Source organism: Octopus bimaculoides, chromosome 5 (assembly GCF_046866305.1).
Source record: "Octopus bimaculoides isolate indiv1 chromosome 5, ASM4686630v1, whole genome shotgun sequence".
In the NCBI taxonomy this organism is placed as follows: domain Eukaryota; kingdom Metazoa; phylum Mollusca; class Cephalopoda; order Octopoda; family Octopodidae; genus Octopus; species Octopus bimaculoides.
In genome coordinates this window covers 120,342,324-120,357,764 of record NC_142932.1, presented here as the reverse complement: position 1 = coordinate 120,357,764, position 15,441 = coordinate 120,342,324, and the positions used below count along the sequence as shown (strand labels likewise).

The window sequence follows — 15,441 nt, the reverse complement described above, 5'->3', positions numbered from 1 at the left end:
GGATATGAACTATTTCCCCGAATTTAAGATGTATAGAAATGCAGACAAAAGAATATATGCAACTGTTTGGAAAATTTCTCTTTTCATCAAAACAATTCAGCATTTAAAAAAATTTTCGTTTCAGCTTGATACCGACATGTGATAGCTACACAGAAGATGCTAACCAGAACAGTATTTCTCGGAAGGTTTATGGCCTCACTGTGGCAATACTATGGTGGGGTAAGAGGCCTCAGAATAAGGGCAAAATATTTTATATTGAAATACTTTAAAAACTGGTTTGAAAAATGAAAAAATATATATCTTAATTTTGGCGCCATACTTCGTACGATATTTTGTTGCTTTCTGACAATTTGCCAGATTTTGGATTTATAATGTGGCCTGAATTATTTTAACAACACTTTGGATTACTTCCAAAACTTGCAACCTCGGTAGAGAACACACACAAAGACAGAGAGACGCTGTTTGTGAAATTATTTGTGGTCGTCATTTTTCTGGAATCGTAAATAGTGAATCGGCTGCCAGTATTTTTATATACGTTTGTTATTTTATCTGAACTAGTTTGCATTTGTTTACTGATGTAATTTTGAGAAAAGCAATTGTATTATCATTGGTGATGATTAAATATACGTGCGTGGGAAAGTTGATGATATTCGTCGTGTGTAGCAAACTCATAAGAGGCGGAGAGAGAACGTAAGTTCGTTTGCCCGAACATGAGAAATTATTGATTTCTCATTGGTTAAAAATTACTGCCCATATACGAATTATGAACTTCGTTGAAGAAATCTTTCACGGGGTTCTATGATTCGTGTATGAGTAGTTATAAAAACCCTGATTTTCGGCAAACTCTCCAGTGATCGTTGAGTACTACTAAAATCCACGATACTCACCCTTTTGAGTATCGGCTAATATATATGCCATGTTCAATACTCAAGTTCGACAGGTGCTACAGTTACAAACGACATTGTTTTATAGCTAGACGGCAATTGGTGACATTTGTTGATATTTCTTGTCAACAAAATGTCGCTATCTCGCGCAGTCGAGTTTCTCTGAAATGAGAAATTCTGCCTAAGATACCGCCCCTACCTTGTATAACACATATAAGCATGGAAAACAGATGCTAAACGAACGACGGTGAGCATGATTCAATTTTTCAAAGTTTTCTCACGTTTTTCGCCAGTTTTAAATTAAAATGAACCGATCAGGTAAACAAAAGTTGTTAATACTCAATGAAATTCTTAAAGACTGGATTTATAGCTGCTGTATACGATGGACATCCATTTTCTACTTATTAAATAAATCTCGTTTTAAGGATTGAACATCCCAACTATGTTAATTACTGAAAGATACGTTTGAAAACAGATACAGGAAAATTACTTTACTATTTAAAGTATGGTCCTAAAACAAGCTATGAAATTTTTTCTGTTCTTAGTAAAATCTGGGATGAATTATACAATTAGGAAAGAATTTAGTAAACACCAAATAGTTGTTTTCCTCAAAACAGTTGTGGAGAAGTATGAAAAAGATGTCTAAATAATGACATTGAATTACAGCATAATCAGCAGTGGAATAGATGCAAAAGTCTAGAAGGTGAAAAAACAATATGAGAAACTAAAATTAAAATTTTCAATAGAGATAGATAAATCTAGCTTATGAGTAGGAGATATGTTACTGGCATATGTGAGTTTTTTTTTTCTTTTTTTAGATGGAAGAATTTAGAAGAGATATTGGTTTGTGAAAAATTAGAAACAATCACTTCCGCAGTTGATATCTGTAGCAAATAGTAATTATTTGGAAAAGAAAAAAGCCCCCTACTAAATAACGATCAGTTGCCTATGGCATTTAAAGAAAAAAAAGCAACGTTATTGTAACATCAATTGGAGGATGCTGGAAAAACCTCGGCCATATCTCACTGGCAGTAGGTAATGCAAACACTGCTTAGCAGAGAAGAGAATCAGTTTATAGAACTCACATTATCCTGATACCTTCCTGAACTCATGAGCTAACCTACACACTTCTTACATGGTTATCCCCACACCATCTCTGGTCCTGACCCTTTAGAGGATTCATCCCGCCAACCTTTTATTTTCCTCTCTGAACCTTTTCAGACCTCTCACGCAATCATTCGGTTCTTGCATTAACGCGCATATATATTTCTATGTGTGGAGGCGCAATGGCCCAGTGGTTAGAGCAGCGGACTCGCGGTCGTAGGATCGCGATTTCGATTCCCAGGCCGGGCGTTGTGAGTGTTTATTGAGCGAAAACACCTAAAGCTCCACAAGGCTCCATCAGTGGGTGGTGGCGAACCCTGCTGTATTCGTTCACCACAACTTTCTCTCACTCTTTCTTTCTGTTTTTTCTTGGATCGTTCGTAAACGTTCATAAGAAAAAGTAGCAATTGAAACGATTTGTAAGAGGAGTAGGAATAGTGAAGTAGATTATTTTAGAGGGTAAAAGTGATTTTGTATGTAGTTTTATGGATTTTATTCGTAATTGGGAGTTATTTTGACTGAAAAAATGACGCTGCGACCTAACTTATTGTATTTAGAATATTAATTCCGATTCTTTCATCGAAGAAATTTAGAATTGTGTAAATGTATGAATTTTAAACATACACACACAGATACACACACACACACACAAATCTGCCTTTTATAGATAATATATATATATATATATATATATATATATATATATATATATATTGTTAACAAAAGTTGGGATGCGTGGCGTTCAGTTATTCCATTAATGAAAAATGCATTAAATTCTACAAAACGTACACGTAAGACAGACACCAGCCTCCAAATCCTTCAGTTATCGACCAAAAAATACTAATACCCAGTTACACACACACACACACATCTATGTATAATTAGTCACTATGACGATATTTGAACCTCTTATAGGGATAGTTTTATCCAAGTTATACTGGTTTAATATATTATATTTTAAAGAGATATTTCTTCAAATATATTATAAAAATATCAAATATTATTATTAAGTAAGAAAATGGAGAGATTTAATGGATATAAATTAACTTATTAATCAATAATTTCCCTATAATTGTTTCAATTCATACCCGATACAAATTACAAAACATATAATAATAATAATAATAATATAAGTTTACATTTTGAAGATCTTGAGTGAAATATCTTCAGGGCAAAGGACATTACGGAGTTTACATGTTGATCAGTTGAGATACTCTGCACATTAATCAAAATGTACAGTTTTATAGATCTATTACAACCGAATTTACCAATCGGTTTCGCCCTATATACTAAAACAGCATGGTTAAGTAACAAGGCATGCTCTTCAGAAAAAACCGTCTTGTTATCTAACATACGATTTTAGAACTTAATGCAAAATCGATTACAAAGATAGTCTTTAATGGATCTATAATATCGGATATTTTGATTAATATACCTTCTCGATTGACAAATATATGACTGTGCATGTTTTTCTTAGCATATAAATCCTTAGACGACTATGTATGTATGTTTGAGATCAGTCATTATCTCCCTTGACCAATCTAAATGGACATAATTTGTAGTTTTACTTTTTCAGTTTAAAAACTCTTAATTTGTTAAGAGTGTTTTTACAAGATTATTTTACTGATATTCTTATATTTATGTTTATCGAAGTCTCTTCAATTATTCGCTTATATCATAATTATTTGAAAATCTTGTAGTAAACTGAAAAAACGATTATCTGATTTTAAATGTTTTATTTTATAATAAAGATCTAAAATCAACACGCATGAATTCTTATGTTTTGTTTCTGTATTTATCATATTTGATTATATGAAGATTTAGAAGTGATTTTCGCAAACTCATTGTCAATAGATAAATAGAGAAAAAAAAAAAAAAAATTCTTTGGATGTTTTCGTTATCAGGAACAAAAATAACATAACACCGGAAACGACAAAACAATGGCGGGATTAGAATTATTGTCGGATCAAGGATTTCGTGTTGATGGACGAAGACCTCATGAATTACGGAAAATACAGTGTCGCCTCGGCGTGTTCGGACAGGCTGATGGTTCAGCTTATTTGGAAATGGGTAACACGAAAGTCCTGGCTGCTGTTTATGGACCTCATGAGGTAAGACGGACTCTTTTTTTCAAAACTCACGTGTTAACATCCTTTAAATTAAACAAATATTTAATTTACTTCAATAATTAAATGTAATACATGTAACTGTACATTAGTATCAAGTTTATTAATTCTGTACTGTGCATGGTATCAGTAAAACTAATCTGGCAACATATATGATTTGTAGTTTTACTCATATAAATTCGTGCGGATTATAAGACTTTGGGGTAGAGATGGACTATATGTAATCTGAACCTTTCCCCCCCTTATTTATTATTTTTTTACGGAATCCCACGTTTTAGGCTATGGAGATGCGGATTCTGAAAAAAAAATTTTTGAAAAATTTCACCCCCCCCCAAGCAGGCTATTTACATGCTAGAAATAACAGCCAAATCTCACAAAACTAGTGTTAGGGTCAGGGTCAGGGTTAGGTTTTACCCTGTGGATCTATATAAAAACCCGGGGGGGAGGAAATCGAAATTTTGAAAGTTTTTTTTCAGAATCGGAATCTCCATAGCCTAAAACGTGGGATTCCGTAAAAAAAAGAAAATAAAACAAGGGGGGAAAGGTTCAGATTACATATAGTCCATCTGGACCCTTGGGGCAAGTGTCTTCTACTATGGCCCCGGGTTGACCAAAAAAGCCCATCGTATATATGTACACACACACACACACTACATATATCATCGTCGTTTAACGCCTGCTTTCCATGCTGGCACGGGTTGGACTGTTTGACCGAGGTCCAGAAAGACAGCGGCTGCGCCAAGCTCATTCTGATCTGGCAACGTTTCTACAACTGGATGCCCTTCCTAACGCCGACCACTCCGAGAGTGAAGTGGGTGTTTTTTTACATGCCACCAGCATGGGGCTAGTCAGGCATCAATCATGTTCAGATAGTGCCTTTTATGTGCCACCAGCATGGGAGCCAGTCAGGCGGTACTGTCATCGTCCATGTTCGGATAGTACTTTTTACGTGCCACCAGCACGGGAGCCAGTCACGGGGTACAGGCATCGGATCAGATTGGAGCCTGGTGCAGCCGATGGCTCTTCAGACCTCAATCAAACCGTCCAACCCATGCCAGCATAATAAACGGACGTTTAAACAATCGTCCAACCCATGCCAGCATAGTAAACGGACGTTTAAATGATGATGATGATGAACTTGAAATTGGAAGACAAAATAAAGAAATTTCCCAGTTTATGTTTAGTCTAATCTAAAATATTCCAATTACTGAATACTTTCAAATTGCTTCCCTTATTTGTCTGTGCACTTATAAACTTGCATTCCTCTGTCATTGCAGCTGTGTTATAAAATTTACCTGAATACACACACTATTGTTTGAAAGTTGATTTTTTTCCTGTGCTTGTTTGGGTCAGACATAATTCATTTAGATAGATTTTCTATGGCCAGACGCTCTTTCCAAGGAAAGTAATATTCCCCTATGAGCAAATCCAAGAACCAAAAAACAAGATAACTCAGCAAAAGTCAACTGGACATACACAGTAAATATATTACATTGACTCTCAGTCAAAATTTTAGATGGTAAAACAGGAGTAGAAATGATGTTTCGAGTATGTTCTTTTGTTGGATGAGTGGCTGTGTGGTAAGTAGCTTGCTAACCAATCACATAGTTCTGGGTTCAGTCCCACTGCATGGCACCTTAGGCAAGTGTCTTCTACTATAGCCTTGGGCTGACCAAAGCCTTGTGAGTGGATTTGGTAGACGGAAACTGAAAGAAGCCCGTTGTGTGTATATATATATATATATATGTGTATGTGTGTGTCTGTGTTTGTCCCCCCCAACATCGCTTGACAACCGATGCTGGTGTGTTTACGTCCCTGTATTTTAGCGGTTCGGCAAATGAGACCGATAGAATAAGTACTAGGCTTACAAAGAATAAGTCCTGGGGTCGATTTGCTCGGCTAAAGGCGGTGCTCCAGCATGGCCACAGTCAAATGACTGAAACACGTAAAAGAGTAAAAGAGAGGAAGTAAAGGAAGAGAGAGCAGTGAGTCAGGTGAAAAGGATGTGTGTCACTATGATATGGCTGGAAAATAACTGGAGAGAAACAGTGGATGTGGTTTTTGAAGGTATGAGAGTGCAAAAATGGTCAGTGTGAGCTGGACATATTTTCATGGAAGATAGGAAATGAAGGACACCATTTAATGCCTGCCTTCCATGCTGGCATGGGTTGGACGGTTTGACATGGAGCTGGCTAGCAGGGAGCTGTCCAGAATTCACCTGTTTGTTACGGCATGGTTTCTACAGCTTCTACGGCCTTTCCTAATGCCAACCACTTAACAGATTGTGCTAGGTGCTTTTTACGTGCCGCCGGCCTGGGTACATTTACGCATCACTGACACCAGTGCGTAAACACAGCAGCGGTATGGGCGTTTCTTTTTTAAGTAGCACTGGTACCTGAAGGAACAAACCTGTATGTGTGGAAGACAGCGCGGTTTTGCTGAGCTGGGCACATCTTTTCGAGTAAAGCAACTCCCCACATCTCCTGGTCCCTTGTCATTTTCTCAGTGAGGCCCAGCATTCAAAAATCCTTTCTCACCACTTTGTCCTATGTCTTCCTGGGTTCACCCCTTCCACAGGTACCCTCCATAATTAGAGCTCGGCACTTCTTTATGCAGCTGTCCTCATCCATACATATCACAAGACCAAACCAGCACAGTCTCCGCTCTTCTGCTCACAACATCTCTTGCCTCTTATACACAGCTTTCTTCTTAAATCACATATGCTCTGTCTTGCATGCACACAGACATTACCCATCCAGTGGAGCATGTCAGCTTCATTTCTTTCAAGCCTTCACAAGTCCTCTGTGGTCAAAGCTCATGTTTCGCTGCCAGGTAATATAGCTGTGTACACACATGCATCATACAGTCTGCCTTTCATTTTGAAGTAGAAGCCCTTAGTTACCAACAGGGGTAGAAGCTCTCTGATTTTCGCCCAGCCTATTCTTATCCTAGCAACTACACTTTCAAAACTCCCTCTCCACCAATGCTAACTCGGTCTCCTAGGTAACAGAAGCTATCTACTACTTCTAATGATCCACCTGAGCTTTTGAGGGAGCCTATTATCTGTGTATATTTAGTGCTTGTAATACTTGTTTGCTACTATTTGCAATATCAAGGAGAGAGACACACACACACACACACACACTCTCTGTCTGTCTCTCTTTTACTCTTTTACTTGTTTCAGTCATTTGACTGTGGCCATGCTGGAGCACTGCCAGTCAGGCGAGTCTGGCATCGATCATGTTTGGATAGTGCTTTTATGTGCCACCGGCATTGGAACATATATATATATATATATATATATATATATATATATATATATATATATATATATATCATCATCATCATCATCGTTTAATGTCCACTTTCCATGCTAGCATGGGTTGGACGATTTGACTGGGGACTGGCGAACCAGATGGCTGCACCAGGCTCCAATCTGATTTGGCAGAGTTTCTACAGCTGGATGCCCTTCCTAACGCCAACCACTCCGAGAGTGTAGTGGGTGCTTTTACGTGCCACCGGCACGAAGGCCAGTCAGGCGGTACTGGCAACGGCCATGCTCAAAAAGGTGTATTTTACATGCCACCTGCACAGGAGCCACTTCGGCGGCACTGGAACTGGTTCCTGATCGCCATGATTGATCGTTAACCACTAAATCTTTTTCTATTTTCTCTCCCTGTTTATTTCTGTGTTCCTTTCTGTTAAAGAGCATAGGCTCGAAACATAAAAGACTTTCTCATTTCCTGAGCGTTAAACTAATACATCTGATTGTTGTTTACACACTTGTCTTCGTCTTTTGTTTTTTTTTGTAAATTCCAACTATATATATATATATATATTTATATAAGGGCATTACTATACAATAACGCCTCACGCCATGAGCGACTCTAAGGTCAGACTACTTTAAAAAAGCACATTTTTACCGAATGCGAGGAAATGCAACTCTCAAAGCCAACCCCTTAAAAACGGACTAAATTATAGATCATGATTTCGTAGTTATTGTAGTATTATACAACTTCTACTCGTCAGTATAATATGGTGAAGGAAAATAGCAATAAACAGTGAATCAACACACCAAACGAACACCATGTATCCAGTATAGCATATAGACGACTGTTCATCGCTATTTCCCTATGTAAGTGGAGGCATTATTATATAGTAATGCCCTTATATAAATAAAAATATATATTTCGGGAATAAATGATGGATTTTTTCCCTTATGAGGTTTTTTCACGCTAGCTACTTGATAAATTCTTGTAAAAGAATTCGTTGTATTATTGAATATATATATATATATATATATATATATATATATATATATATATATACACACACACACACACACACACACACACACACACACATAAAAGGTTATGTAAAAAAAAAAAATTCATAAGACTCTTTTCTTTTATCTTCCGTATTTGTCTTTGGTAATTATTGGTATTCCAAATTTCAGATCCGTGGAAGCAAAAGCAAAGCTCAACACGACAAAGTTCTTGTGAATTGTCAGTACAGTATGGCAACGTTCAGCACTGGAGAAAGGAAGCGAAGACCTCGTGGTGACCGCAAATCACAAGAAATGACCCTCTACCTTCAGCAAACGTTCAATGCAGCCATTATGACTTCATTTTATCCTCGGTCACAAATTGACATCTATGTTGAGGTATTTATTTTCTCTTACTCTGTGATTGCTCTCAGTAACTGGGAGACTTCTATGTTGGGCCATTGCATTAAAATAGATTTCTGTCGATTATATTGACTGCTGTACCTTTTACTGGTGCATATTTCAGTGCTTGTCTGGAAAATTCACTGTGTAGATGATAATAGTAAAACGTATAGTACCAGCAATTTTTTAAATAAAAAAAAGAGAGAATGATAGGTTTTGTGACAGCATTAAATAAACAAGTCTTTATTCAATGTCTAACATTAAACAAAATCGTGATGAGGTCATTTAAAGCGAAATTTCTTAGGGCCAATTTTCTTACTGCAAAAGTGTTCACAGTGAAATTTCCTGTAACCGTTTTAGTGAAATATTAAAGGAGGAAAAACTAATATTTAGCATACAAAGGGAGATAATTCAGGAAAAATATAAATACCACGATTTTAGTAATATATACACAGTCCTTTTTCTTATAGACACATTCTTCGTTTCCTATATATACATCTTATATATAGACAGTCCTCTTTTCCTATATACACATCTCATATATACACAGTCCTTTTTCTTATATACACATCTTATATATACGCATTCTTCGTTTCCTATATATATACATCTCATATATACACAGTCCTCTTTTCCTGTATATACATTTTATACATACACAGTCCACTTTTCCTATATTTACATCTTATATATACACAGTCCTCTTTTCCTATATATACACCTTATATATACATGGTCCTCTTTTCCTATATACACATCTTATGTATACACAATCCTGTTTTCGTGTTTTTTTATTGCTGTTGTTGTTATTACTATTATTATTTTTAAAGATTGTGAATTAGCAGAATCCTGAGACCCTTTTGTCTTGTAAGGTACTTGGTGATAGTACCACATAAAAAGTGCCAGTGCTGGTGCCATGTGAAAAGCACCCTGTACACTCTGTAAAGTGGATGGCATTAGGAAGGCCATCCAGCTGGCAATGAAGCTTGGTATGGCCCCTGTCCTTGCCTGCTCCTGTCAAACCATCCAACCCATGCCGGCATGGAAAACGGATGTTAGATGATGATAATGATGATGATCTGCTTTTTAATGAAGTGGTCTTTGGTTCAGTCCTTCTGCATGTCACCTTGGGCAAGTGTCTTCTATTATAGCACCCAACCAACTAAAGCCCTGTGCGTGGACATGGTACACGGAAACTGAAAGAAGCCCATTTGATATGTATATATATATATATATATTTATGGGCACAGGTGTGGCTGTGAGGTAAGAATTTGCTTCCAAACCACATGGTTCCAGGTTCAGTCTTACTGCATGACACCTTGGTCAATCTTCTTCCTCTATAGCCTTGGGCTGACCAAAGCCTTGTGAGTGGATTTGGTAGATGGAAACTGAATGAAACCTGTCGTGTATATGCACATGTGTGTGTGTGTTCTATACTGACATGAGTTAGGTGAATCCTAGGAATGTGGGGTAGTTATGACAACTGACATAACTGCTTAAAAAGATTTTCCCTGAGTTATTCTAGTTTATAAGAGTTTATTAGTTAATTAGTGAAATGGGTTAAAGAAATTATGTTGATGTCTGTTTAGAGTTACTGATAGTATTACACTGAGATGGTTTAATATGCAAGTTACTTTGAGTTTTACTGGCATTCCATCTGTTATGATGTGTGTTCCAGTTGATCCGATCAATGGAGGAGCCTGCCTGTGTAATTACTGTGCCATGTGACTGAGCACTCAACAGATGCGCGTATCATTAACATAATTTTCAGAGAGATTCAGCGTGACACAGAATAAGACAAGCCTGGCCCTTTGAAATACGGGCACTGCTCATTGTTACCAGCTGACTTGGACTGGAGCGACATGGCAGGATCGTTAGCACGCCGGGCGAAATGCTTAGCAGTATTTCGTCTGTCGTTACGTTCTGAGTTCAAATTCCACCAAGGTTGACTTTGCCTTTCATCCATTTGGGGGGTCGATAAATTAAGTACTGGGATCAATCTAATCGACTGATCCCCTCCGCCAAAAAAATTTCGAACCTTGTTCCTAGAGGAGAAAAGAATATTTTTGTAAACTAAGGTGATGAGCTGGCAGAAACGTTAGCATGCCGGGCGAATTCAAATTCCGTTGAGGTTGACTTTGCCTTTCATCCTTTCAAGTCGATAAATTAAGTACCAGTTGCATACTGGGGTTGATCCAATTGACTGGCCCGCTCCACTCCTCCCAAACTTTTGGGCCTTGTGCCTAGAGTAGAAAAGAATGTGTTCATTAGTACTCAGGTATTACTGTATACCTTTGCTAGTTTATATTTTGAGATATCTAGCTATCACTAATGCTTGTATTCCCATCAAAGACTGCCCCCTTCCCCAAATACCGCTAAGCATCAAAGACTATGTATGTGCCTGCTCAGCTAGTTTTGTTAAAATGAGACCCCTTCCCTGGTAGATATGAGCTATCTAGAGGAGTCGTCTGGCATTCCTGAATTGATCACAGCCATTCTACCTCAATCAGAGGAGGTGGTACTGCTAGAGATGAACTCTCGTCTGCCTGAAGACAACTTGAAGAAAGTTGCAATTATTATTCCAATTTATTATTTTTGCTTTTCTTCTTCTTCAGGTGTTGCAATCAGATGGTGGTAATTACTGTGCATGTGTGAACGCAGCTACCCTAGCTATCATCGACGCTGGTATTCCCATCAAAGACTATGTATGTGCCTGCTCAGCTGGTTTTGTTAACGAGACCCCACTGGTAGATATGAGCTATCTAGAGGAGTCGTCTGGCATTCCTGAACTGATCACAGCCATTCTACCTCAATCGGAGGAGGTGGTACTGCTAGAGATGAACTCTCGTCTACATGAAGACAACTTGAAGAAAGTTCTTAACCAAGCTACCAAAGGTTGTAAAGACATTTACCAAATCCTTAACGAAGCTGTACGGCATCACTTACAAGATGTTGTTCTTTCTGTTGGAATAAATAATGATTAATTTATTGTGTTTATTTTTTTTTTTGATTATAAAAAAAGACATTGGCTTTAGGAAAGGCATCCAGCTATAGAAACTCTGCCAAAGCAGACCCTGGATTTCAGTGCAATTCTCTTACCTGTCAATTCCTGTGGAACCTTGTGTCATCTTCAAGAATTGTGTTAAAATATTGACCATCATAATTCACTTCAGCTACCCCTTTCCCTCCTTTAAAAACCCCTTTTCACAATTCCTGCTTTTGCTATCTTCTCTCTCACTATCTTCTCTATTTTTTGCATTTATTTTTCCATTGATCTTCATTCTATTTTAAATATATGTATGTATGTATATATGTATGTATATGTTATTTATTTGGGGAACAGATCCAATTCCCTAGATCAAACAGATCAATCTGTGCAGCTGTTGTCTGTCACCATGCTTATACAATTCTATGGGAATACCATCTTGTCCAGGAGCTTTACCATTAGAAAATATTTTAATAGCAGTACTTATGTCATTCAAGGAAGTATTTTCCACAGGTTCCTCAATTATAGACCTCTGAAGGATTTCATGGATTATTTCAGGATCGGTAGAGGAATCTTAATTTAATATGGATTTAAAGTGTTCAGCCCATCTTTTCAGAATTTCATTTTTGCTACTGAAAAGTTTTGATCTGTTGTTAAAAAGAATAGGTTCCATACTCCCCTTTTTTGGATCAAATACACCTTTCAGATTGTGATACAATTCTCTCAAGTTGTGAGGGTTATCAACCTGTTCTAATTCTTGGGTCTTTTTGCCTGCCAAGAATTTTTTGTTTTTTCATGCTGGTGGCACGTAAAAAGCACTATCCAAATGGATCGATACCAGGGCCACCTGACTGGCTCCCATGCCAGTGGCATGTAAAAAGCACCATCTGAATGTGATCGATACTAGGGCCGCCTGACTGGCTCCCATGCTGGTGGCATGTAAAAAACACCATTCAAACATGGCCGATGCAAGTGCCCCCGACTGGCTCCTGTGCCAGTGGTACGTAAAAAGCACTATTTGAATGTGATCGATGCCAGGTCTGCCTGACTGGCTCCTGTGCCGGTGGCACGTAAAAAGCACCAACTACACTCTTGGAGTGGTTGACGTTAGGAAGGGCATCCAGCTGTATAACTTTGCCAGATCAGATTGGAGCCTGGTGCAGCCACTGGCTCACCAGTCCTCAGTCAAACCATCCAACCCATGCCAGCATGGAAAGCGGGCGTTAAACGACGATGACGACGACGATGATGATGATGATTTTCAATGGTGCTCCAACATGCTTTCAGGGATTACAGTGAAGGTGTAAAATTTCAGCTTTGCACAGATGGAGTTCTACTAATCTTAAAAGGGCAAAGTTTCGGATAAAAAAAAATCAAAGAGATTCTACGAGACTTCCTGTTTGCTGATACATTTTAGGAAATTCAAGAAATAATTGACAGTTTTGCTGCAACAGCTTGTGCATTTGGACTATCTACATCAAATGGTAGACTAACCCCTATACTGGAAACTGACTGGATAATGATAATCTATGTGGAGCTCTAACTCATACAGTAGAAGTCGTACATCTAACTATACTCAGAAGATATACGGCGTGGATGATATTTTCAATAGAAACGTTACAACTGTATCTGATTGTTCATATACTTCAATACTGAGTATGTATATATATTTACTCTATTGCTGACATTTATCAAGTTCCTCCCATTGTTTTGATGCGCCGTTTTCTACCGTTAATAAAAACTCATTTTTTTTTTTACTACACGGGTATACTAGTAATTTCATATCTGCAATATTTCGCAATTCTAATGGTATTGGCGAATCGAGTTCCCAGTATGTTTTAGATCTCTTGCCTGTAACTCTTTTATTTCATTTATATTGTTAATTCCCAAGATAACCTTCAGTAATTCACTCTTGGAACGGTGGATTTCGAATCACATAAAACTATGAACAACAGCATATAAATATTGGTTTGAATAATACTTTTGGATAGAAAAAAAAGTCGAAGGGAGATCCACCATTTCAAAAGAATTATTTCACGTTCTCCTGAACGTTTATAAATTCTTGCGACGTCAACAAAATTTTGCTTGGTTTTTACCTGACTTATCCTTTCTCCCAATCTGGAAGAGTAAAAGACAAGCGAATCTCCGTGTCTACCCGTCCGTAACAACATTAATAAACGGGAGGGAATGACGGGGAGGAATCAAGGTATACGTCACAATGTATTTTTAGAAGAAGGGGAGGAGAAAAAGTTATCGAGAGAGAAAAAGTGTGTCAAAGATAGTAAGATAGAGTTAGTGCTGTCACCAAAAAAGTCAATCTAAGCATTATTTGCATAACTTATGAAGGTACGGGCATGATTTTGTCCGGCAGCGTATCAACGGGTTTGAACTAGTTTCCTATGAACCTGAGGCCTTAAAAAATTGTTTTATGACATTTTAACGTTTTCGCTTGAGACTATTTTTCATGCAAGAAACTATTTTCTTGTGACGTCATAATTTGAGTCCTTTCTCAAACCGATATATAGGATCTTTCTGATTTGGCAGACACTACTTGTTTTCTTAACGAAACACTTTCAAACTTGGGACACTGGTAGAATGTGTCATATAAAACATCTTTTACTCTTAGTGTTGTTGAGAAAAGTTTCTATTTTTAAAGTTATTTCGTGTTAAAATACGTTTTTATTTGTTCATATATACATACACGTAAGTATGTGTTCTTAAAAATGTGTATGTGCTATTATGTAAGTATTGTTGTTGGCACTCCGTCGCTTACGACGTCGAGGGTTCCAGTTGATCCGATCAACGGAACAGCCTACTCGGGAAATTAACGTGCAAGTGGCTGAGCACTCCACAGACACGTGTACTCTTAACGTAGTTCTCGGGGATATGCAGCGTGACACAGTGTGACAAGGCTGACCCTTTGAATTACAGGCACAACAGAAACAGGAAGTAAGAGTGAGAGAAAGTTATGGTGAAAGAGTACAGGAGGGTTCGCCACCATCCCCTGCCGGAGCCTCGTGGAGCTTTAGGCATTTTCGCTCAATAAACACTCACAACGCCCGGTCTGGGAATCGAAACCGCGAGTCCACTGACCTAACCACTGGGCCATTGCGCCTCCGTTTATGTAAGTATAAGCTTGGAGAAAACACTCTTACCAGAATACCAAATGATTTATCTGCTACATGGTCGGTAAAATATCCCAACGTTGTTGGTGTTCAATTTAATAAACAAGACACTATAGAATTCCATGTTGGTGTCCACTGAAGTATGACTCCATCCGTTCACCCACCTTTTGTACCCACTATTCCTAGGAGAGTCATGGAGATAGAGTCTTCAGGCTCCTCTTCCATAAGGACTTGACAGAAGCAACCGTCATTACACTTTCTGGTCAGATTCCCAAGCGTGACCAGCTCAGACTATTATCCAACAATCTCGTTTTCTTGATCTGCCCCTGCATCTGTTTCCTGTCGGTTGGCTCGGCTTGAAGAGCAGCCCGTCTTGCAATTCTTTCCTGTGACTTTCTAATCACATGTCCGTAATATAGGAGTTGCGACATCTCAAGGCGGAGAAATAATGGCTTGACAAAGAGAGGCTCCCCGATCTCCAAGCTATACACCCTTGTCGAGTAACGTTATTCCAAAGACCAACCCTTCAGAGGAACCCCATATCGGTCGC

General features: G+C 38.1%; 1 protein-coding gene across 1 annotated transcript; it reads left to right on the top strand.

Moving 5' to 3' along the window:
* Positions 1–3,885: 3,885 nt before the first annotated feature.
* LOC106879058 (exosome complex component RRP41) lies at positions 3,886–11,766 on the top strand. The gene is made up of 3 exons (XM_014928486.3): positions 3,886–4,099; positions 8,571–8,777; positions 11,396–11,766. Exons 1-3 carry the CDS (start codon positions 3,929–3,931, stop codon positions 11,762–11,764), a joined length of 747 nt encoding a protein of 248 aa, XP_014783972.1. The 5' UTR covers positions 3,886–3,928; the 3' UTR covers positions 11,765–11,766.
* Positions 11,767–15,441: the final 3,675 nt, after the last annotated feature.